We start from the raw sequence: 26,808 nt of genomic DNA on the forward strand, positions 1-26,808 counted from the left end.
AGCTGATTCTCAATCAATGTTTTTAGAGCAACCTCTACTACTAGATGCTTAAGAAAACGAAGGGAGGGGAGGCGCGCATCCCCCGCCCACAATTTCAGGTGACAGCTAGGCAAAACAGGCCGTTCACAACTTGCTGCACGCGAAGGAACTGCGCAGGCAACGAACCGTTTTATGACAGCAATTACTACACTGTAGTTTGTAAATATAGAATTACCAACTGATACACCAAACGGCTGTTAATGAATTGTTTCTAAATCGTGTGAATTGCAGTCTAAAGCTGCACAAAAACCCCTCTTCCGCAAAATACCGAACAGTGGGGAGCAACTGGAATTCTGTAGCTAACTTAACTAACGTTAACTATACCACGGGCTAACTAATTTGTTGTACGTTTTAATTATTTATCTAAATGTCGGACACTCCGGGGGACGGAAAGTTGGAGCTGAAACAAGCCAGCAAAGAAGTAAAGGAGAGCGAGAACGTGGCTGAAAAATACTCAGCCATGACGGTGAGCAAGAACAGCGAAATTACCATGGGTGAACTGTCAGTGTCGTCTGCTGCGTTCAGTGCGGTCCCTATTCACAAACCTGTTAAAAAGGTAAGACACATTCATTACGTAGCTAACTAGTGAACAACTAGCTACTTATGAGTTGATTTGGTTTCTTTTATTGTCTGGGTGGTCATCACATCATGTCCCATTTCAGGATGTCCCTTCTAAGCATAACGTAATTCACTTATATTCACTTCGTTAGCAGCTGCTGAAGTCCAACCATTAATTTTCAATACATGTACTATTTATTGTATGTGAACACTGTTGGTGAAGTACGTCATCCACCCCCATATACCCAGAGTAGGGCACAGTGTTACATTAATTAGATTTATTGGCCACAAGTTGTCAGCTACAGTTAGGCCTAGTATGCATTTATGTGGAGAAACTTCACACAAACAAACACATCTGCACACTTAATTCAACTTCAGGATCCCATTGAGAAGGCAGTGCACATTAGCCAGTCTGGGGGCGATTCCTCATGAAAGTAGAACAAAAAAGGAACGTGACTTTTTTGGGATTGTCACAAAATGTAATCCATAAAATTGACCTTTGGAGGAATGCTTATTGACATATATTTGACATTTATATTTTAAAGCATATTGAGAAATAATCAAAGTTGGCATATTTAAGACAATTTGACCCTATCCAGGAGCATTGCAAGACACCATTACTGTTGAACTTAATGTTGATGTCATTTGAAACATCAATATGTTCTAAAATCAGTAATACATTTCATTATGCAAGATCTAAATGTACATTTTATTATATGATTTAGAAAATTATGTACTTTTATATCACATTTATATTCAATGGAATTGTATTTTTGTGTTTTTTTTTTACTTTTTAACCCTTTTCCCCCACAATTTTTTGACATTCAATTGGTAGTTAGTCTTGTCCCGTCGCTGCAACTCCCGTACGGACCCGGGAGAAGCGAAGGTCGAGAGCCATGCGTCCTCCTAAACGCGACTCTGCCAAGCCGCACTGCTTCTTGACCCACAGCTCGCTTAACCTGGAAGCCAGCCGCATCAATGTGTCAGAGGAAACACTGTACAGCTGGCGACCCAAGTCAGCGTGCATGCGCCCAGCCCGCCACAAGGAGTCGCTAGAGCGCGACGGGACAAGAATATCACGGCAGGCCAAACCCTCCACTAACTCGGACAATGCTAGGCCAATTGTGCGCCGCCTCATGGGTCTCCTGGTTGCAGCCGGCTGCGAGACAGCCTGTGATCGAACCCAGGTCTATAGTATGCATTTGGGATGCTGCGCCACTTGGGAGGCCAGGACTGTGTTTTACAGACACAGTCATTTACAGAGTAGGACCTCTGGGACTTTATGAGTTATGACCAAATATATGTCGGATGTTGAACTCCATCCTATTGCCAGTACAGCACAGCACAGTAGAGTGCAGTTCAGTATAGTACAGAAAAGTAGAGTGAAGGTCACAACAGTACAGTAGAGTTTAGTACAGAAAAGTAGAGTATAGGCCTAGGTCACTACAGTACTGTACAGTGGAGTTTAGTAGAGTATAGGTTAGTACAGTACTGCCCTGTACTAAACTCTACTGTACAGTAATGTACTGAGCTATACTCTACTTTTCTTTACTGTACCCATACAGGGCAGTGCTGTACAGTACAGTAGAGCACACTAGAGTACAGTATAATTTACTGTATTCTACTGTACGGAGCTATGCTGTTCTGTACTGGCAACAGGAGTTGCCGTACCCCCACCCCACATATATATTTGGTCATAACTCAAAAGGTCCAAGATATCCTACTCTGTACATTTGTGTCAGTCAAACACAGTCCATAGAAATACATATTGAAATATGAGAACAATTTAAGAGGGCATATTTGTAATATACTTTTTCATACTTTTCAAAATCATATAATGAATGTACATTTCCATTTTGTATTACTCATTTTAGAACACACAATGAGGTTTCAAATTACATCAAGATTAAGTTTGTGCCACATATAGATCAACAGTTATGGTTTCTCGCAATGCTCCTGTGTAAGGCCAAAAGTTATTTCTCAATATGCTTTTAGACAGAAATGCCAAATACACCCCTTAACATTAGTGGATTCGGCTATTTTTGCCACACCCGTTGCCGACAGGTCTATAAAATAGATCACACAGCAATGTAATCTCCATAGACAAACATTGGCAGTAGAATGGTCCGTACTGAAGAGCTCACTGACTTTCAACGTGGCGCCATCAACGAGTCAGATTTCTGCCCTGCTAGAGCTGCCCCGGTCAACTGTATGTGCTGTCATTGTGAAGTGTGAACCTCTAAGAGCAACAATGTCTCAGCCGCGAAGTGGTAGGCCACACAAGCTCACAGAACGGGATTGCAGAGTGCTGAAGCGTGTAGCGCGTAAAAATTAGCTGTCCTTGGTGCAAGACTGACTACTGAGTTCCAAACTGCCTCTTGAAGCAACATCAGCGCAATAACTTAGTCGGGAGCTTAATGAAATGGGTTTCCATGGCCGAGCAGCAGCACACAAGCCTGCGATCACCATGCGCAATGCGAAGCGTCGGCTGGAGTGGTGTAAAGCTCGCCGCCATTGGACTCTGGAGCAGTGGAAATGCGTTCTCTGGAGTGATGAATCACGCTTCACTATCTGGCTGTCCAACGGACAAATCTGGTTTTGGCGGATGCCAGGAGAATGCTACCTGCCTGACTCCATAGTGCCAACTGTCAAGTTTGGTGGAGGAGGAATAATGGTCTGGGGCTGTTTTTCATGATTCAGGCTATGTCCCTTAGTTCCATTGAAGTAAACATTTTAAAGCTATAGCATACAATGGCATTCTAGATGATTCTGTGCTTCCAACTTTGTGGCAACAGTTTGGGAAGGCCCTTTCCTGTTTCAGCATGACAATGTCCCCGTGCACAAAGCGAGTTACATACAGAAATGGTTTGTCGAGATCAGTGTGGAAGACCTGCACAGAGCCCTGACCTCAACCCAATCAAACACCTTGGGATGAATTGGAATTCCGACTGCGAGCCAGGCCTACTCGCCCAACATCAGTGCCCGACCTCACTAATGCTCACTCAGCAATGTTCCAACATCTAGTGGAAAGCCTTCCCAGAAGAGTGGAGGCTGTTATAGCAGGAAAGCTGAGACCAACTCCATATTAAAATGCCTATGATTTTGGAATGAGATGTTCGACGAGCTGGTGTCCACATATATATTTGGCCATGTAGTGTATATGTCAACAATCCTTCCTCCAAAGGACCATTTTATGGATTAAATTCTGTGGCAATCTCACAAAAATCAGTTATTTTTTTCTCTTTGTATTGCCTTGTCCTGGGCTCTGTGGCTACATGTTATTGTATTGTTATTGTATTGCTCTCTCCACTGGCTTCCAGTTGAAGCTCGCATCCGCTACAAGACCATGGTGCTTGCCTACGGAGCTGTGAGGGGAACGGCACCTCCGTACCTTCAGGCTCTGATCAGGCCCTACACCCAAACAAGGGCACTGCGTTCATCCACCTCTGGCCTGCTCGCCTCCCTACCTCTGAGGAAGTACAGTTCCCGCTCAGCCCAGTCAAAACTGTTCGCTGCTCTGGCACCCCAATGGTGGAACAAACTCCCTCACGACGCCAGGTCAGCGGAGTCAATCACCACCTTCCGGAGACACCTGAAACCCCACCTCTTTAAGGAATACCTAGGATAGGAGAAAGTAATCCTTCTAACCCCCCCCCCCCCCCGTAAAAGAGTTAGATGCACTATTGTAAAGTGGTTGTTCCACTGGATATCATAAGGTGTTATTTGTAACAATTTGTAAGTCGCTCTGGATAAGAGCGTCTGCTAAATGACTTAAATGTAAATGTAAATTGGATATATCTTTGATATCTGATTAACTCAAATGCACTTGATTACCACTGTAGGGTATGGGCTTTTTCTGTGCCTGGTTCCACACAAGGTTTCATTCAACCCGAAATTAAAGTAGCCACATTTTTTGTTGTTGAGATTTACTAGACCATAGGCATTTTTAATATCATAATGAACATTGTTTGTGTAGGCTAGCTTGACAGTAATGAACAAAAAATTCCACCAATGTCAAATCATGATAATACATCATGTCACAGTCTAGGTAACACATCTCTGGTTTCATAATACTTCAGCAGGGTTGAAGTTCCATTCTTTGTGTGAGAGCAGTTGTTTTAGAGCAGAATTTCATAGTTTGTCTCTCAGAGACAGAATCTACTGCGTTATGTAACTGGTAGGCTTCAAGTGAGCCTCTCACTGTACTGTGCGCTTGCCTGATCATTAACAGAGACAAAGCATTTATTTTCTTTCAATTATTTTTTATTTATTTTACCTTTATTTAACTAGGCAAGTCAGTTAAGAACAAATTCTTATTTACAATGACGGCCTCCCAATGCGGGGATGGAGGCTGGGATTAAAAATATAGGACAAAACTCACATCACGACGAGAGACACTACAACACTACATAAAGACAGACCTAAGACAACAACATAGCATGGCAGCAACACAGCATAGTAGAAACACAACATGGCAGCAGCATAACATGGTAACAGCACAAAACATGGTACAAACATTATTGGGCACAGACAACAGCACAAAGGGTAAGAAGCTAGAGACAACAATACATCATGCGAAGCAGCCACAACTGTCAGTAAGAGTGTCCATGATTGAGTCTTTGAATGAAGATGGAGATAAAACGGTCCAGTTCGAGTGTTTTTTGCAGCTCTTTCCGGTTGCTAGCTGCAGAGGAATGACCTAGGGATGTGTGTGCTTTGGGGACCTTTTTAACAGAATGTGACTGGCCGTATGTGGAGAATGAGGGATGCGGTAGGTTTCTCAGATAGGTGGGAGTGAGGCTGTCGTGGAAATTCTTACACAGGAACACTCAGTCAATCTTAAATGAATCATCCTTTATTTGTCAGCGCGCTGGGGAGGTTCCAACTCAATGCACCATAGTACACATGTCAATAAGAAGCTCTCCTTGGCCAGTCCCAGCAGTTGTCTTATATATGGCTATACACAGAAGTTATATTTGCATGATTTAATCATTATCATTTTGTTTCATCCATGTGACCGGCCAATACTGGTTCATAACATATTACAGACCAATACCTCACGAGGCTTCTCTCTAAGCTGAGACCTTGAAACAGAGAGCTCTTTCGTTTGTTCTCAAAACAAGGTCTAGGCGTACTGCCAAATTGCAGTGACTGATAGTGAGGATTTGTTCAGTAAGCCACTTGCATGAACACAGATTGGTTTATACAACAGCACATAAATAGAACACAGAAATTAGTTAGAAGAAAAGCACTAACATTAAAATTCCCATTACAAGGCCTAAGGGTTTTATAAATAAGCATCAACCAGTGGGTCTTGCAACAGGTATACAGTGATGATCAGTTTACAGAGTATAGAGTGCAGTGATGTGTCCTATAAGGAGCATTGGTGGAGAATCTGATGGCTGAATGGGAAAGAAAATCTAGCCGCTCGAAAGCACCCTTATCTTCCAATCTATAAATTACATCTCCGTAATGTAGCATGGGTAGAATGGTCATCTGAATCAGAGTTAGTTTGGCAGCTGGGGTGAAAGAAGAGTGATTACGATAGAGGAAACCAAGTCTAGATTTAACCTTAGCCTGCAGCTTTGATATGTGCTGAGTGAAGGACAGTGTACCGTCTATCCATACTCCCAAGTACTTATATGAGGTGACTACCTCAAGCTCTAACCCTCAGCGGTAGTAATCACACCGGTTGGGAGAGGGGCAATCTTCTTACCAAACCACATGACCTTTGTTTTGGAGGTGTTCAGAACAAGGTTAAGGGCAGAGAAAGCTTGTTAGACACTAAGAAAGCTTTGTTGTAGAGTGTTTAACACAATCGGAGGAGGGGCCAGCTGAGTTTAAGATTGTACCATCTGCATATAAATGGATGAGAGAGCTTCCTACTGCCTGAGCTATGTTGTTGATGTAAATTGAGAAGCGCTAGGATCCAGCCTTGGGGTACTCCCTTGGTGACAGGCAGTGGCTGAGACAGCAGTAATACAATCAGGGCATGTAAGAGGACAGGGAGAGCTCTGCAGTGTTGATTTATGACATTTGAATGTGCATTAGATGGCAGAAAGATCATATTGTACAGCAATTTCATCAGGTAACATGAATACAAAGCCGGCGAGAGGTGGTTAGAATAGGATGGGAGGCCAAGAGTCTGTATAACCAATAGAGAATCCCGAGTAAGGGAACAAACAGTCTGTCTCACGGTCGGGTAAACAAGCAAGTTCATAGTCAACAAAGCCCACAGGAGTCATGAGTCAAATGACAGCTTTACCTTATAAAAGCGTTCCAGAAGATTGAAATAACCGTATTTCTTTAACCTCTCGTTTTGGACTTCATGTGTCAATGTGTTACATGTTAGTAAGCATGTATGGTTCATACATGCATAATAAACTATCTACAGTCTTATTCCAGTGGAGAAAGGCCCAGAATACTTACATTTTTACCTGGCATAATTTAGTGTACAAGATGCACGCTTGTTAATGTCATCTAGCCTAGTGAGCGCACGCTCTACAGCGAGTAGAATTGCCTGGCCACATGCGCTTACCATTAGCTATTTTGATAACAGCGAAAATACATCATCCCAATCCATGCATCATAAGTTAGAGAACTTTGAAATTAGAAGTTAGACCTATTAGACCGCGGGAGTTGTTTGATTTCTCTCTTTCAATAGGCTACATTTCTCTCGAAACCAAGCAGAAAATGTTGTGAAAGAAGGTGACATGTTAGCCAGACAAATACATTAGAACACAGTTGTCAAACTGATCAGAAACACAATGCTCACAACCTGTATCTGCTAAATGGTGTCGCTGGTTTATTTAGTTAGTCTATTGTGCAATATTCCAAAATACTAAGGTTTTTACCAGGCACGAATCATGACACAACACATAATTTGATGCGCTATATATATATATATATATATGTGTATACTGCGAACTTTCACCCACTTTTTAGATATGAAAATATCTCCCTACTTTCTGTTGTCAACTCCATCCAAATCAAATAATTCTATGCCATTTGTCTTTATAAATGTGCATCGCTAATCCATCAATGCAATTGATTGCCTGCGATTGTCAGTCATCGCGTAAGCAAATGCAAAATATATACTACCGTTCAAAAGTTTGGGGTCACTTTAGAAATGTCCTTAAATGAGTAGGAAATATTGTCAAGATGTTGACGAGGTTATAAATAATGATTTTTAATTGAAATAGTAATTGTCCTTCAAACTTTGCTGCAAATGGAGGTTTCTTTGACGAAAGCAATGAAAAGCCTTGCAGACCTTTGGCATTCTATTTGTCAATTTGTTGAGGTAATCTGAAGAGATTTCACTCCATGCTTCCTGAAGCACCTCCCACAAATTGGATTGGCTTGATGGGCACTTCTTACTTACCATATGGTCAAGCTGTTCCCACAACAGCTCAATAGGGTTGAGATGCGGTGACTGTGCTGGCCACTCCATTATAGACAGAATATCAGCTGACTGCTTCTTCCCTAAATAGTTCTTGCATAGTTTGGAGCTGTGCTTTGGGTCATTGTCCTTTGTCCATTGTAGGAGGAAATTGGCTCCAATTAAGTGCCGCCCACAGGTTTTTTATTTATTTTATTTATTTAACTAGGCAAGTCAATTAAGAACAAATTATTATTTTCAATGACAGCCTAGGAACAGTGGGTTAACAGGGGCAGAACGACAGATTTTTATCTTGTCAGCTGGAGGATTCGATCTTGCAACCTTTCGGTTACTAGTCCAACGCTCTAACCACTAGACTAACTGCCGTCCCAGGGTATGGAAAGGCGTTGCAGAATGGAGTGATGGCCTTCTTCAAGATCCCTTTTACCCTGTACAAATCTCCCACTTCACCACCACCAAAGCACCCCTAGACAATCACATTGCGTCCACCATGTTTGACAGATGGCGTCAAGCACTCCTCCAGCATCTTTTCATTTTTTCTGCATCTCACGAATGTTCTTCTTTGTGATCCGAACACCTCAAACTTAGATTCGTCTGTCCATAACGCTTTTTTCTAATCTTCCTCTGTCCAGTGTCTGTGTTCTTTTGCCCATCTTATTCTTTTCTTTTTATTGGCCAGTCTAAGATATGGCTTTTTCTTTGCAACTCTGCCTAGAATGCCAGCATCCCGGAGTCGCCCTTCACTGTTGATGTTGAGACTGGTGTTTTGCGGGTACTATTTAATGAAGCTGCCAGTTGAGGACTTGTGAGGCGTCTGGTTCTCAAACTAGACACTCTAATGTACTTGTCCTCTTGCTCAGTTGTGCACCAGGGCCTCCCACTCCTCTTTCTATTCTGGTTAGAGACAGTTTGCGCTGTTCTGTGAAGGGAGTAGTACACAGCATTGTACGAGATCTTCAGTTTCATAGCAATTTCTCGAATGGAATAGCCTTCATTTCTCAGAACAAGAATAGACGGACGAGTTTTAGAAGAAATGTATTTGTTTCTGGCCATTTTGAGCCTGTAATCGAATCCACAAATGCTGATGCTCCAGATACTCAGCTACTCTAAAGAAGGCCAGGTTTATTGCTTCTTTAATCAGCACAGCAGTTTTCAGCTGTGCTAACATAATTGCAAAAGGGTTTTCTAATGATCAATTAGCCCTTTTAAAATGATAAACTTGGATTAGCTAACACAACGTGCCATTGGAACACAGGAGTGATGGTTGCTGATAATGGGCCTCTGTACGTCTATGTAGATATTCCATTAAAAATCATCCGTTTCCAGCTACAATAGTCATTTACAACATTAACAATGTTTACACTGTATTTCTGATCAATTTGATGTTATTTTAATGGACAGAAAATGTGCTTTTCTTTCAAAAATGAGGAACTTTCTAAGTGACCCCAAACTTCTGAATGGTAGTGTATTCATTTCACGACTTTCAAGGAGTAGGATATTTGATGCAATCCTATAAGTAGGCTTAAACTTTTCCATTGTCTAACATTACATCCTCACAATCAATTGCCTAACCATAACCTTTACCTAACCTTAATCTTTCCCATAACAATTTAAAATGTCAACTTTAATGGGATAGGGACTTCTCAAGGATCCCAGATAACAAGGACCGTACCACAAGGAATTAGCCAGCCTCAAGGGGCGATGTTGATTGTCAGTCGGAAATGATGTCCAATGAGGTTGCAAGGTTAAAGTGGGAGGCAGGATCAGATCGGCACAGCATTGTCCAATGAGGTTGTGGGGTGAGCCCAAGCACGTGCATATCTTTGTGCACAGCTGCAGGAGCTCGAGAGCAATTACGTGATGATGTAGGACCCTATTTGGCTCCTGGGCGCTGCTTTCAGAACTACTGACATAAAGAGGCTCTAAATAACTTTTGTATATTTTAAGTCAATTACACTGATAATGGACCCATATGCGATTACATGTGGCAGGCATTGATAAGGGGAGACGGGTGGAGATCTTAGAAACTAACAATGTCACTGAGGGAGAGAGGGTAATGTATAACGTTTACATTATGTCAGTGTATGTAATTGTTAGCCATCAGAGATCCTCTGGGAGGAGAAGAGACACAGTCTGGTATCAATAACCATGATAGCCTTGAGTTGGGGTGGAGTGAGCACTTTGGGGTAGAGGTCAGGTTAGATGAAGTGAGGAAAAAAATATCACTAAGGTTCTGTCTAGCAACAGAGATGCATTGGCTGTTCAGTTGTGGAGGAGACTCAGCCTAGGAGAAAGGGTTAAATATCAGTGCTTGTGTGAAATGTATTTTGTCTAAATACAGCTGTATCGACCCTTTGGGAAGAATTTAACTTGGTTAAGCCTTTCTGGTGTCCGTGAGTTATTTATTCCGAAAATTAGAACCTAACACATGTCAATGTGTAGGTCATAGCCTTCGTATTTTGGAAACAGTCTATCATCTCCAGACCAATGCTGACAGGAGGGAGACGCTAGAAAATGTAGTCTAACTTTAATGAGACTTTCAATCACGTATATAGGCTAAACGCCTGTCATGTTTGACAAATATAATGTAGGATCCTTATATCTAAATGCTTGATTTTGTCGACATACTTGAGGCACTCTTTGTTCAGATAGGAGAGAATGGCCAGTTCCTGTTGCACACTGCATCACCCACCTTGCAGTCTGAGTGGAGGCGGTCAACATTTTGAAACTGTTGAACCATAAACGTAATTGTTTAAAATCTAGACGTTTTTTGTCATTTTATGAGTCATGTCTTACCGTGTTCCGACCATAGACATGTTAAGGGGATTATTTTATAAACACTTCCTCATATGTCATTGAAACCAGTATTTATTTCATGTTCTCAACTTTCTTTCTTTGTTCAGCATTCAAAGACACAATCCTAGTCATATTATCTCTGTAGATCCCGTCGTTGGCCTTTCTTTAAATTACTATTGTGGCCTTGTTTTTTAACATTAATGTCTGTTAATATCGCAAAATTAACTTGCCAACAACCTGTAGTCGTATTCGCATGGCAGTTGTCATCAACCGAAAACAGGGTATGCTATCATTTTGATTTTACAGTGTTTTTGTTTTCTCACTTCATTACTCAAAATGACAGCGCTGAAGCGGACATGACTTCACTGTGAAATCAATCAAATGTATTTATAAAGGCCTTCTTACATCAGCTGATGTCACAAAGTGCTGTACAGAAACCCAACCTAACACCCCAAACAGCAAGAAATGCAGTTGTAGAAGCAAGGTGGCTAGGAAAAACTCTCTAGAAAGACCAGAACCTAGGAAGAAACCTAGAGAGTAACCAGTTTATGAGGGGTGGCCAGTCCTCTTCTGGCTGTGCCGGGTAGAGATCATAACAGAACAAGGCCAAGATGTTCAAATGTTCATAGATGACCAGCGGGGTCAAATAATAATAATCATAGTGGTTGTCGAGTGTGCAACAGGTCAGCACCTCAGGAGTAAATGTCAGTTGGCTTTTCATAGCCGATCATCAAGAGTATCTCTACCGCTTCTGCTGTCTCTAGAGAGTTGAAAACCGGAGGTCTGGGACAGGTAGCACGTCCGGTGAACAGGTCAGTGTTCCATAGCCGCAGGCAGAACAGTTGAAACTGGAGCAGCAGCACGGCCAGGTGGACTGGGGACCGCAAGGAGTCATCAGGCCAGGTAGTCCTAAGGCCTGGTCCTAGAGAGGGAGAGAAAGAGAGCGAATTAGAGAGCATACTTAAATTAACACAGGACACCGGATAAGACAGGAGAAGTACTCCAGATATAACAGACTGACCCTAGCCCCCCGACACATAAACTACTGCAGCATAAATACTGGAGGCTGAGACAGGAGGGGTCAGGAGACACTGTGGCCCCATCCGATGATACCCCCGGACAGGGCCAAACAGGCAGGATATAACCCCACCCACTTTGCCAAAGCACAGCCCCACACCACTATAGGGATATCTTCAACCACCAACTTACCATCCTGAGACAAGGCCGAGTATAGCCCACAAAGATCTCCGCCACGGCACAACCCAAGGGGGGGCGCCAACCCGGACAGGAAGATCACGTCAGTGACTCAACCCACTCAAGTGACGCACCCCTCCTAGGGACAGCATGAAAGAGGCACCAGTAAGCCAGTGACTCAGCCCCTGTAATAGGGTTAGAGGCAGAGAATCCCAGTGGAGAGAGGGGAACCGGCAAAGCAGAGACAGCAAGGGCGGTTCGTTGCTCCAGTGCCTTTCCGTTCACCTTCACACTCCTGGGCCAGACTACACTCAATCATAGGACCTACTGAAGAGATGAGTCTTCAATAAAGACTTAAAGGTTGAGACCGAGTCTGCGTCTCTCACATGGGTAGGCAGACCATTCCATAAAAATGGAGCTCTATAGGAGAAAGCCCTGCCTCCAGGTGTTTGCTTAGAAATTCTACGGACAGTAAGGAGGCCTGCGTCTTGTGACCGTAGCGTACGTGTAGGTATGTACGGCAGGACCAAATTGGAAAGATAGGTAGGAGCAAGCCATTGTAATGCTTTGTAGGTTAACAGTAAAACTTTGACATCAGCCCTTGCCTTAACAGGAAGCCAGTGAAGAGAGGCTAGCACTGGAGTAATATGATCAATTTTTTTGGTTCTAGTCAAGATTCTAGCAGCCGTGTTTAGCACTAACTGAAGTTTTATTTAGTGGAGCTCTATTGACCCAACATACCTCCAGGCTGTGTAAGGGCTATTTGACCAAGAAGGAGAGTGATGGAGTGCAGCATCAGATGGCCTGGCCTCCACAATCACCTGACCTCAACCCAATTGAGATGGTTTGGGATGAGTTGGACAAGAGTGAAGGAAAAGCAGCCAATAAGTGCTCAGCATATGTGGGAACTCCTTCAAGACTGTTGGGAAAGCATGCCAGATGTAGCTGATTGAGAGAATGAGTGTGCAAAGCTGTCAGCAAGGCAAATGGTGGCTACTTTGAAGAATCTAAAATCTATTTAGATTTATTTAACATATTATTTTGGTTAGTTTCCATATGTGTTATTTCATAGTTTTCATGTCTAAACTATTATTCTACAATGTCGAAAATAGTAAAAAATGAAGAAACTCTTGAATGACTAGGTGTGTCCAAACTTTTGACTGGTACTGTATGTTGGGTGTTGTCGATGTTGGATGCTGTGAAACTTGGAGAAACTTTAGCTCTCAGATTAGCAAGTTCTGTCATGCCATTATAACTTGGTTGGAACAGGCGAGCACATTCTCTGTCTCATGGAAATAGTTGCGGTGTTTAGTTGTGTATATAGTCAGCTAACTAGTTGGTTGTTTTGTTTCTACCGATGTAATTCCTATGGAAATAGCCCAAGCTGCTTGCAAGCTAGTAAGTCTGTCTGGCAAGAAAAGTTGTGTGTAGCAGTAAATTTGAGCTGCCCTCATGAAGCGTCAAGTTCCGCTGTCACTTTCACTAGCTAGCCATACAGACAACCAGCTAACTATCCACCGAAATGAAGGCTAGAGTAATTTTGTGTTTATCTGTTGGGCTTAGGTTGTGGATTGTCATGTTTGACAGGTGCAGATATTCATTGTCTCGTTTCCTGTGATTTGACAGCTTAGTTGTTGTTTTAGGGAAGATGCCTGCGCGGTGGACCTCATATGATGAGTTGGATATTTGTTTACATAGCCAGCTAACAAGTTGCTTGTTTTGTCCTGTTTCTACCGACACAATTCATTTGGAAACTGTTGTGTCCTATTTGTTGCTCCTCTCCTCCCCCTCTGGTACTCTGTTCCTCTAGGCCAGGGAAATAGGAGAGTCAGGGCTGAGCAGCAAAAGGCAGGGAGGAAGAGGAGTTCGAGATGATTGGAGGGATAGTGGAGTGAGAGGAGAGTGGCGAGAGAGGGGGAGAGAGAGAGGGTAAACCTGAGAGGGGAGCCATGTTTCCATGGAGTGTGTCTGCCCCAAGTCTCACCATTCACCCTTGTACCACACAGCCTGGGACTAAAGTGACAGTGGCAGGGGTTTTGTAGTTGTTTTTAAGTGGTAGGAACTTACAGTTGAAGTCGGGAAGTTTACATACAGCTTAGCCAAATACATTTTAACTCAGTTTTTCACAATTCCTGACATTTAATCCTAGTAAATATTCCCTGTTTTAGGTCAGTTAGGATCACCACTTTATTTTAAGAATGTGAAATGTCAGAATAATAGAGAGAATTATTTATTAAAGCTTTTATTACTTTCGTCACATTCCCAGTGGGTCAGAAGTTTACATACACTCAATTAGTATTTGGTAGCATTGCCTTTAAATTGTTTAACTTGGGTCAAACGTTTTGGGTAGCCTTCCACAAGCTCTCACAATAAGTTGGGTGAATTTTGGCCCATTCCTCCTGACAGAGCTGGTGTAACGGAGTCAGGTTTGTAGGCCTCCTTGCTCGCACACGCTTTTTCAGTTCTGCCCACAAATCTTCTATGGTATTGAGGTCAGGGCTTTGTGATGGCCACTCCAATACCTTGACTTTGTTGTCCTTAAGCCATTTTGCCAAAACTTTGGAAGTATGCAATCGCAATCACACTGCACACTGCCCTAACCCATCTGGACAAGAGGAATACCTATGTAAGAATGCTGTTCATCGACTACTGCTCAGCATTTAACACCATAGTACCCTCCAAACTCGTCATTAAGCTCGAGACCCTGGGACCCTGGGTCTCGACTCCGCCCTGTGCATCTGGGTCCTGGACTTCCTGACGGGTCGCCCCCAGGTGGTGAGGGTAGGAAACAACATCTCCACCCCGCTGATCCTCAACACTGGGGCCCCACAAGGGTGCGTTCTCAGCCCTCTCCTGTACTCCTTGTTCACCTATGACTGCGTGGCCATGCACACCTCCAACTCAATCATCGAGTTTGCAGAAGACACTACAGTGGTAGGCTTGATTACCAACAACGACGAGACTGCCTACAGGGAGGAGGTGAGGGCCCTCGGAGTGTGATGTCAGGAAAATAACCTCGCACTCAATGTCAATAAAACAAAGGAGATGATCGTGGACTTAAGGAAACAGCAGAGGGAGCAGCCCCCTATCCACATCGACGGGACAGTAGTGGAGAAGGTGGACATTTTAAGTTCCTCGGCGTACACATCACGGACAAACTGAAATGGTCCACCCACACAGAAGAAATTTGGCTTGTCACCAAAACACTCCACTTTTACAGATGCACAATCGAGAGCATCCTATCGGGCTGTATCACTGCCTACACTACCCGATGTCACAGGAAGGCCAAAAAGATCATCAAGGACAACAACCACCCGAGCCACTGCCTGTTCACCCCGCTATCATCTAGAAGGCGAGGTCAGTACAGGTGCATCAAAGCGGGGACCGAGAGACTGGAAAAACAGCTTCTATCTCAAGGCCATCAGACTGTTAAACAGCCATCACTAACATTGAGAGGCTGCTGCCAACATACTGACTCATCTCTAGCCACTTTACGAATAAAAATTGGATGTAATAAATGTATCACTAGCCACTTTAAACAATGCCACTTTATATAATGTTTACATACCCTACATTACTCATCTCATATGTATATACTGTACTCTATACCATCTACTGCATCTTGCCTATGCCGTTCGGCCATCGCTCATCCATATATTTATATGTACATATTCTTATTCATTCCTTTAAACTTGTGTGTATAAGGTAGTTGTTGTGAAATTGTTAGATTACTTGTTAGATATTACTGCATGGTCGGAACTAGAAGCACAAGCATTTCGCTACACTCGCATTAACATCTGCTAACCATGTGTGTATGACAAATAAAATTTGATTTGATGCTTGGGGTCATAGTCCATTTGGAGGACCCATTTGCGACCAAGCTTTAACTTCCTGACTGATGTTTTGAGATGTTGCTTCAATATATACACAATTTTCCTTTCTCATGATTCTATCTATTTTGTGAAGTGCACCAGTCCCTCCTACAGCAAAGCACCCCCACAACATGATGCTGTTGTGGTGGTGCTTCACGGTTGGGATGGTGTTTTTCGGCTTGCAAGCCTCCCCCTTTTTCCTCCAAACATAACGATGGTCATTATGGCCAAACAGTTCTATTTTTGTTTCATCAGACCAGAGAACATTTCTCCAAAAAGTAGTCTGGCTTTTTTATGCGGGTTTGGTGCAGTAGCTTCTTCCTTGCTGAGCGGCCTTTCAGGTCATGTCGATATCGGACTCGTTTTTCTGTGGATATAGATACTTTTGTACCTGTTTCCTCCAGAATCTTCACAAGGTCCTTTGCTGTTGCTCTGGGATTGATTTGCAATTTTCGCACCAAAGTACGTTCATCTCTAGGAGACAACGCGTCTCCTTCCTGAGCGGTATGAAGGCTGCGTGGTCCCATGGTGTTTATACTTGCGTACTATTGTTTGTACAGATGAAGGTGGTACCTTCAGGCATTTGGAAATTGCTCCCAAGGATGAACCAGACTTGTGGAGGTCTACAAGCCAGGACATAATTTTCTGTTATTTTCCAAGCTGTTTAAAGGCACAGTCAACTTAGTGTATGTAAACTTCTGACCCACTGGAATTGTGATACAGTGAATACTAAGTGAAATAATATGTCTGTAAACAATTTTTGGAAAAATTACTTGTCATGCACAAAGTAGATGTCCTAACCGACTTGCCAAAACTATAGTTTGTTAACAAGAAATTTGTGGAGTGTTTGAAAAACTATTTTTAATGACTCCAACCTGTATATAAACTTCCGACTTCAACTGTATATCTGTTCCAGAGCTTGTAATGGTTCCAACAAGAAAATGGGTGGGGTTGATCATCTAGACTCACTGAGGAGCTATTACAATGTTGTGCACACAGGCAGAAAATGGTTGAAGTATGTGTTTTGGGGGATGCTCAACATTGCCATCATAAATGCATACATTGTGTGGGGGGCCCTGCAAAGTCCTTTTCCCAGAAACCACAGGCGCTGGTCATTTTTAAATGTGAACCTTTGTGATATGGCTACAGTGGCAGGAAGAGGGGAACCAAGAGTGTGGCACCAGGGCATGTGGACTGAGTTGTACGTCATTTGAAAGCAGATTAAGTTTGAAGGGCGCAAGGGAGGGTGTGGTGTGCATCCGGAGTGAACGCAGGGCAAAGAGTGGGAGATGGGTAGAAACCTCATTTGGGTGCTCTGTATTCTGTGCCACTTTGCAGGATGGGGCCATGCTTCTTCCAGAAGTTCCATGACATGTTGTAGACTAAATGCAAACACAAAAATGACAGTGTGAGATATGAATTTGTCCTACAAATATTTTATTGACACTGAACAGTTATTGCGTGTGTGTGTTTTATACTTTGCCTTCAGAAAGTATTCAGACCCTTTGACTTTTTCCACATTTTGTTACATTACAGCCGTATTCTAAAATGGCCTTAAAAAATCCTCAGCAATCTACACACAACACCCCATAATGACACATTTTTGGAAATGTATAAAACATTCAAAAACATTCCTTATTTACATAAGTATTCAGACCCTTTCTGCAGCATTGAAGGTCCCCAAGAACACAGTGGCCTCCCTTCTTAAATGGAAGAAGTTTGGAACCACCAAGACTCTTCCTAGAGCTGGCCGCCCGGCCAAACTGAGCAATCGGGGGGAGAAGGGCCTTGGTCAGGGAGGTGATCAAGCGAATGGTCACTCTGACAGAGCTCCAGAGTTCCTCTGTGGAGATGGGAGAACCTTCCAGAAGGACAACCATCTCTGCAGCACTCCACCAATCAGGCCTTTATGGTAGAGTGACCAGACATAAGCCATTCCTCAATAAAAGGCACATAACAGCCCTCTTGGGGTTTGCCAAAAGGCACCTAAAGGACTCTCAGACCATTAGAAACAAGATTCTCTGGTCTGATGAAAACCAGATTGAACTCTTTGGCCTGAATGCCAAGCGTTGTGTCTGAAGGAAACCTCGCACCATCCCTACGGTGAAGCATGGTGGTGGCAGCATCATGCTCTGGGGATGTTTTTCAGTGTCATGGACTGGGAGACTAGTCAGGATCGTGGGAAAGATGAACGGAGCAAAGTACAGAGAGATCCTTGATGAAAACCTGCTCTGGAGTGCTCATGTCATCAGACTGTGGCGAAGGTTCACCTTCCAACATGACAATGACCCTAAGCACACAGCCAAGACGATGCAGGAGTGGCTTCGGGACAAGTCTCTGAATGTCCTTGAGTGGCCTAGCCAGAGGCCGGACTTGAACCCGAGCGAACATCTCTGGAGAGACCTGAAAATAGCTGTGCAGCGACGCTCCCCATCCGACCTGACAGAGCTTGAGAGAATCTGCAGAGAAGAATGGGAGAAACTCCACAAATACAGGTGTGCCAAGCTTGTAGCATCATACCCAAGAAGACTGGAGTCTGTAATCACTGCCAAAGGTGTGTCCACAAAGTACTGAGTAAATGGTCTGAATACTCATGTAAATGTGATATTAAAAAAAAAAAAATGTATGTAAATTTGCAAACATTTCTTAATCCGTTTTTGCTTTGTCATTGTGGGGTATTGTGTGTAGATTGAAGGGGGGAACTATTTTTTGATTCATTTTAGAATAAGGCTGTAACGTAACAACGTGAAAAAAGCCAAGGGGTCTGAATACTTTCTGAATGCACTGTATATACATTTTACAGACAGTATATTTTACATTAGTTATCTTATTTTTTGTCTTAGTCTTCAGCTCCACACAACCTCTCCCATCTATCGCTGAACACCATCCAGTTTTGATTTCTATTTGCCATATATTTTTCAGCTGTGATGTTTCACAAAAGTTCTGAACCTTTCTATTCTTATAGTTCCTAAAGATAATAAATTAAGATAAATTTTGCTAAGAGTATTATTGATCGATTGACTATGACTTTGCAAATCACCCAACAGTGTTATTTGCAAAGTTAGCGCCAGGTAAATGTTGCAATTCTTCAGCCATTCTCTATCTAATACTTGTTGCATTCACTGAATTGTTGTCAAAGTAGGCTACTATTTCAACATTTTGTGTCAGGCCTAATCTGTGCTAAATCTTATTGAGAGAGGTTATCTACATTTTGAAATGGTCTTTGAATAGTTGTTTGCATTTTTCTACTGAATTAAAAATATAATTGCAAAATGCAACATTTTCAATGATTTTACTGAGTTACAGTTCATATAAGGAAATCAGTAATTTTAAATAAATTCATTAGGCCCCTAATCTATGGATTTCACATGACTAGGCAGGGGCGTAGCCATGTGTGGTCCTGCGAGGGCATAGGCCCACCCACTTGGGAGCAAAGCCCAGCCAATCAGAATTAGTTTTTCCCCACAAAAGGGCTTTACTACAGACAGAAATACTCTTCAGTTTCATCAGATGTCTTGGTGGTTGGTCTCAGACGATCCCGCAGGTGAAGAAGCCGGATGTGGAGGTCCTGGGTTGGCGTGGGTGCACGGGGCTGCGGTTGCGAGGCCGGTTGGATGTACTGCCAAATTCTCTAAAACTACGTTGAAGGCGGCTTATGGTAGAGAAATGAACATTCAATTCTCTGGCAACAGCTCTGGTGGACATTCCTGCAGTCAGCATGCCGTTTGCACACTCCCACAATTTGAGACGTCTGGCATTGTGTTGTGTGACACAACTGCACATTTTAGTGGCCTTTTCATTGTCCCCAGCTCAAGGTGCACATGTGTAATGATCATGCCGTTTAATCAGCCTCTTGATATGCCACACCTGTCAGGGTGATGGATTATCTTGGCAAAGGAGAAATGCTCGCTAACAAGGTTGTAAACAAATTTGTGCTCAAACTTTGAGAGAAAGAACCTTTTCATGCGCCTGGAAAATTTCTGGGATCTTCTATTTCAGCACATGGGACCAACACCTTACATGTTTGTTTATATTTTTGTTCAGTATATTTTTACAGAAGTAAGAATCGTTGTCAATCAAATAGCCTACTTGTGTGGGTTTTGAAATACTTTCTGATTATTGTCCTCTGTTCACATTTTCGAGTAATTTAGTCATTGACAAAAAAAATGTGTTAAGTGTTAATCGTTTTTTGATAGTGTGTACACAATGGAAGAATAAAGGACTGTTATTCCTGTTGACCTGAATGAGGTGTCATTAAAGAAAATGTTGTGCTCTTTAAAACCTAAGTTAACTTGTAATTGTCATGTGTGAGAAAAAGAGCTTTATCTTGAAAATTCTCAGTAATCTACAGCAGCATTCTAGAATTCTATTGGGGTCTAAAGTGTTAACAACCGTGCTAGTTGTTGCTTTAGATCGTCCCTCTTTCTAAATTTCAAAAGCTTATTTTCATATCTGTCATGAAACCGCTCTCATTTGTTGTGTGCTTTGGAGAACAGTGTTTTCCTGCTAATTTCATTTTGGAACATTTGCGCTTATAGCCTACTGCCGTGTGCGTATTGCTGTGCTTATAATGTGAAGAAATAGCCTAATAGTTTAACATTTTAAGCTAAACACCTCATTGCTTTTAAGTTTTCTTTTGATGTTCAGTGGTTGTAATAATTTTGGATCTATCATCCCACAACAGTCTGAAATATTTGTTTCTCGCACAGAACGACAAGCTGACCAATCAAATAGGTCAACTTCTGTACTACGGGGGATAGTAGATTGACATAGGCTAGTGCATTTTCTGTTCATTACTCATCTCGTTAGCTGACAAAGTAAATGTGAACAGTTCTTCTAACATCTTCAATATGCGCCTGGGAATTCAATAAGAAGGACGACCGCCGTTGCATCCCCAAGGTGTCCGTCTTCCCTAGTAGCCTACTTTGGAGCTGTGAGGCCTGTGAGAAGGACCCGATTGCATGACAGGCATTGCCTAATAAGAGTTGAGATACCTGAGAGAGCCATGTGAGTGAGAGGTGCTTTGGTGCAGGGCGATTGGCAGCCGGGAGAAGGAAATTATGATGAATATATTCAGCCCAAGGGCACAACGGCAACTTAGCCATCCGGCATGGATTACAGCCACACAAGGGGGCCATGGCTGTCGATGCTGCCGGGAATTTCGATGCCTGATGACATGAGTTTTCTCAATGTTCATTGTCTCTCAAACCATCAAGGAAGGAGGAAGTTGGCCTTTGGAATTTTGAAAACCAGTCTGCTGTCTTCTTGAAACAACATAAGGTGGTATTAAAGGCGTCCGCATGCTTCCCAGTTGGGTAGAGTTTGTGCATATATAATGATGACTTTTTGTTTTTTCGGCAGTTCGGGCACACTCTATTTTTTCCCGAGACCAGCCGAAGTTTGGGAGCCGAAGTCTACGCCCCTTCGTCCGTGAAGGGGCGTGATTTTGTTGTTTTTCAAGCGAAGGTCTTTTAAGGGAGTATGTGAGCACACTCGTTCGGTTTGCCTGTAAGCAAACTGTGTCTGCAAGTCTATCAAAAAGGGAACTACATGCACTGCAATTAATGCCAATTCTTAAGAGAGCCTTCACGATCCCTGCAATAAAGCTTAGGGGTTGTAATTCACGACTCCGTTATGTGAGAGTGTACTGTGGGGGAGACACGCTAAGAAACTGGAAATAGTCCTCCCTCTCACCGGTCAGGAACTAATAGGATTGTTTTTGGGTTCTCCAACTCAGGCTCTGCTGTAACATCTGCTACATTAGTAACACCTACGCAACATCGCTGTGCAGCTCTATAAACGTCACTGGCTCTGCCAAGAAGCAGGTGCCACATCCTGTGTCACCAGTGACTTAACAAAAAGTGCCCTAGTAGCTACTAAAACCTCTTGGCTTATAGGTTTGTTTATGTACGGATGTCATAGAAATGATTGGAGGCTGTCAACGCTTTTTGAAAGGCCTTATTACAAAAATATTGTCGGTTTCAGATGCAAGGATTAAATGCAAAGTTCATAGTGCATAAATAAAATGTTTTACCTTTTTATATTTTTGCATTGAAGCCTCAGTTTTGGATTTTTTTCCCTCTCTTTTTCAACAGTGTGTAGGTCTCTCTCTTTCATTTTTGCATGGATGTCATAGAAATAATCTTCCCGAAAACAGTAATAATTAACTCTGAAAATTAGCTTGGATCTCATTAGAGAGAGAATTTTCTCTGCCTCTGAATAAACATTAGCTTGGAGCTCTCTCCTGCGTTAGCTCCCAGGAGCAGCCTGTCATATTATGCAAGCCGGAGGTGTAATGTTACTCAAATGCATGTGTACACACATACGCACGCTCACAAAAAAAAACACACACACACATTTTGTGGGCGTTATGCAACGCTGGTCCAGCAGGAAATTAAGCCTTCTGGGCTCTTCAGAGAGCGGGCGCAATAGAAATCGACATACAGTTTCAGAGTGGGCAGCTGACATAATGTGAGAGTTTTTGTTACGTTTACATGTATTGGTCTATTTGAAATTATCATTCCAGTAAAGTGTATATATTCATTTTTAGGGAACTGAAAGAAAGACAGACCAGGAACTGTGGGTGACCAGTAATGCTGGGACCTGACCTTAGCTGTGTGTGGGTGTGCTTTAGCTCTAGCTCACTCTGTGTTTGTGTTCAGTTGGAAGTTATACAACACAACTGAGCCAATGTTGCATTTGTTTAAAGAGAATACAGCCACACATTACTCTTAAAAGCCACTCACTACTCTTGACACACTGTCAGCCCGTCTGTTCCCCTCCCTGCTCTACCGCACCAAATGTCACTGGTCCCCCCCCGAAACCCATTCCTCCCATCTTTTCCTCCCACCTAAATCTGGCTAGTCTGTGGTCTTATCCACTATGAAAACTTACAGCTGCTGATTCTCCCTTTTGTAGTACGATTGGGGAAAATACATTTTTGTATTTGTCAGACCTTACCATGCAACCTACCTGAAATCCCTGATTCAGGAATGGAAAAAGATTATTCTGCCATTGAAATCGTTGGGGCGGGCCGCTTAAGCGTTTTTCGGGATGCCTAAATCCAAACAGTGTAACTTTTTTTTGGGGGGGGGAAACGATAAAGTATGTAGAAAAGATCATGGACGTATATATTTTAAAATCATAGAGCCTTTGTTAAATCTCAATCACAAATAAAAGCTAGACAGTCGGGGTGAATTGAAAATTCCATAAACAATTAATTTAGCAGTATTGATTTTGTTATTATGTTTGAGCAAAATAACACAGCATAAGCCATGGCAATGCATTGAATTGCAGGAAGTTAGCTTTAAAACTGCAACATTTTCTCTCAGCTCCATGAAGAAAGGTGTATAAGTGCAGGAAATTGGCTTAAAAATGCAAAGATTTCTATACACTGCCAAGACGGGGGAGCCTCTAAAATGTTCTTTTAAATTCAGCCTCGCTGACCTGAGGATGTAAGCAGAGTGGAGCGAGGAGCGGATTTAAAAAATGTTAGAGCCTCTGCCTTCGCTCTCGCTCCAATTTCTCTCTGGTTTCTGCTCAGCTACAAGCAGTACCAGACAGGTGTATAAAATGGAGCACACAGCCATTGCAATCTCCATAGACCAAACATTGGCAGTAGAATAGCCTCACTGAAATGCTCAGTGACTTTCAACGTGGCACTGTCATAAAATTCAGAAAAAGAGATGTCCCTTTTTCAGGACCCTGTCTTACAAAAATAATTGGTAAAAATCCAAATAACTTCACAGATCTTCTTTGTAAAGGGTTTAAACACTGTTTCCCATGCTTGTTCAATTAACCATAAACAAATAATGAACATGCACCTATGGAACTGTCCCTAAGACACTAACAGCTTACAGACGATAGGCAATTAAGATCACAGTTATGAAAACGTAGTACACTAAAGAGTCCTTTCTACTGACTCTAAAAAACACAAAAAGAAAGATGCCCAGGGTCACTGCTCATCTGCGTGAACGTGCCTTAGGCATGCTGCAAGGAGGCATGAGGACTGCAGATGTGTCCAGGGCAATAAATTGCTATGTCCGTACTGTGAGACACCTAACACAGCGCTACAGGGAGACGGGACGGACAGCTGACCGTCCTCACAGTGGCAGACCACGTGTAACAACACCTGCACAGGATCGGTACATCCAAACATCACACCTGCGCGACAGGTACAGAATGGCAACAACTGCCCGAGTTACACCAGGAACGCACAATCCCTCCATCAGTGCTCAGACTGTCCGCAATAGGCTGAGAGAGGCTGGACTAAGGGCTTGTAGGGCAGGTCCTCACCAGACATCACCGGCAACAACGTCGCCTATGGGCACAAACCCATCGCTGCTGGACCAGACAGGACTGGCAAAAAGTGCTCTTCACTGACGAGTCGCGGTTTTGTCTCACCCGGGGTGATGGTCGGATTCGCGTTTATCGTCGAAGGAATGAGCGTTACACCGAGGCCTGTACTCTGGAGCGGGATCAATTTGGAGGTGGAGGGTCTGTCATGGTCTGGGGCGGTGTGTCACAGCATCATCGGACTGAGCTTGTTGTCATTGCAGGCAATCTCAACGCTGTGCGTTACAGGGAAGACATCCTCCTCCCTCATGTGGTACCCTTCCTGCAGGCTCATCCTGACATGACAATGCCACCACGCACAGAACGAGCAGTATGGCTGATTTCCTACAAGGCAGGAATGTCAGTTTTCTGCCATGGCCAGTGAAGAGCCCAGATTTCAATCCCATTGAGCACCTCTGGGACCTGTTGGATCGGAGGGTGAGGGATGGGCCAATCCCCCCCAGAAATGTCCGGGAACTTGCAGGTTCCTTGGTGGAAGATTGGGGTTACCTCTCACAGCAAGATCTGGCAAATCTGTGCAGTGCATGAGGAGGAGATGCCCTGCAGTACTTAATGCAGCTGGTGGCCACACCACATACTGTTACTTTTGATTTTGAGCCCCCCCTTTGTTCAGGGACATTATTCAATTTCTGTTAGTCACATGTCTGTGGAACTTGTTCAGTTTGTCTCAGTTGTTGAATCTTGTTATGTTCATACAAATATTTACACACGTTCAGTTTGCTGAAAATAAACGCAGTTGACAGTGAGAGGATGTTGCTGAGTTTAGAATGCTACCTTTCCAACAAGGCAGTTCATAAAATTTCTGCCTGCTAGAGCTGCCCCGGTCAACTAAGTGCTTTTATTGTGAAGTGGAAACACCTATGACCAACAACGGCTCAGCCGGGAAGTGGTAGGACACACAAACTCAAAGAACGACCGACGAGTGCTAAAGCTCGTAGCACGTAAAAATGATCTGGCCTTGGTTGCAACACTCACTACCGAGTTCCAAACTGCCTCTGGATTAACGTCAGCACAAGAACTGTTCGTCGGGAGCTTCATGAAATGGGTTTCCATGGCCGAGCAGCCGCACACAAGCCTAAGATCACAATGCACAATTCCAAGTGTCGGCTGGAGTGGTGTAAAGCTTACCGCCATTGGACTCTGGAACAGTGGAAACGCTTTCTCTGGAGTGATAAATCACGCTTCACCATCTGGCAATCCGACGGACAAATCTTTTCCCGAATTCATAGTGTCAACTGTAACATTTTTGGGAGGAGGAATAATGGTCTAGGGCTGTTTTTCGTGGTTCGGACTAGGTGTAACGGATGTGAAATGGCTAGCTAGTTAGCGGGTACGCGCTAATAGCGTTTCAATCGGTTACGTCACTTGCTCTGAGACTTGAAGTAGGGTTTCCCCTTGCTCTGCAAGGGCCGCGGCTTTTGTGGAGCGATGGGTAACGATGCTTCGTGGGTGACTGTTGTTGATGTGTGCAGAGGGTCCCTGGTTCGCGCCGTGTCGGGGCGAGGGGACGGTCTAAAGTTATACTGTTACATAGGCACCTTAGTTCCAATGAAGAGATCTTAACGCTGGAGCATATAATGGCATTCTAGATGATTCTGTGCTTCCAACTTTGTGGCAACAGTTTGGGGAAGGCCCTTTCCTGTTTCAGCATGAAAATGCCCCTGTGCCCAAAGTTGAGGTCCATACAGAAATGGTATGTCGAGATTGTTGTGGAAGTACTTGACTGGCCTGCACAGAGCCCTTACCTCAACCCCATGGAACACCTTTGGGATTAATTGGAACGTCGACTGCAAGCCCGTCCTAATCGCCAAACATCAGTGCCCAACCTCACTAATGCTCTTGTGGCTGAATGGAAGCAAATCCCTGCAGCAGTGCTCCAACATCTAGTGGAAAGCCTTCCCAGAAGAGTTGAGGCTGTTATAGCAGCAAAGGGGGGGGCCAACTCCATGTTAATACCCATGATTTTGAATGAGACGTTCGACGAGCATACTTTTGGTCATGTGGTGTACCATTGGATAGGATGCCTAAATTGACTAACAATGGCGAGATTATAAACAACTGGGATTTACTTTACTTTATGTGCACAGGTGAAGTCACTATTTTAACATTCTTCTTGATCCAGTGACTTCTTTAGCTTCTCGTCTCTTACCCTCAGGTGACTTGTTGGTGCTGTGCTGTTGGCGACATAGAAACGTTATTACTCATCCATGCCAGAGTTGATACTGACAACTTCATTTGTCTTCTGTTAATCTAGGATTTCCTTCAAGAACCAGAGGTTTTGGTCTTGAGCTCTCATTTGTTTCTGCCTCTTGGAACGCTGGTCAGTGTTATCCAGTTACAGGTGTGAGAAGTATACCAACTGAGCCGTGTTACTTGCTTTTGGGGGAGGGTTTTCTTTTGTGTATCTGTGTTGTTCACATACATAGTCAGTCGTGAGTGCAGCATCAGCTTGTTTCCCAGAACACTCTGCAGACGAATTGTCTGGAGATTAATTCAGGCAGGCGTCATGGAATCTATCATGGAGACGGCAGCGTGAACTCCCTGCTCAGTGGAAGGGAACACCTGTCCATCAAATGTGACAGGACGTAGTGTGAG

At 43.3% G+C, this 26,808-nt stretch overlaps 1 protein-coding gene across 1 annotated transcript in view; it reads left to right on the forward strand.

Annotated features, from left to right (window-relative positions):
- Positions 1 to 80: 80 nt before the first annotated feature.
- LOC139535791 (S-adenosylhomocysteine hydrolase-like protein 1) overlaps positions 81 to 26,808 on the forward strand; it is a 57,731-nt gene continuing 31,003 nt past the window's right edge. Inside the window, exon 1 of the mRNA XM_071335597.1 lies at positions 81 to 595. Coding sequence (XP_071191698.1) covers positions 407 to 595 — 189 coding nt within the window. The 5' untranslated portion in view covers positions 81 to 406. The remainder of the gene's footprint in view (positions 596 to 26,808) is intronic.

The sequence above is a fragment of the Salvelinus alpinus genome, chromosome 12 (assembly GCF_045679555.1).
Source record: "Salvelinus alpinus chromosome 12, SLU_Salpinus.1, whole genome shotgun sequence".
Taxonomy (NCBI): domain Eukaryota; kingdom Metazoa; phylum Chordata; class Actinopteri; order Salmoniformes; family Salmonidae; genus Salvelinus; species Salvelinus alpinus.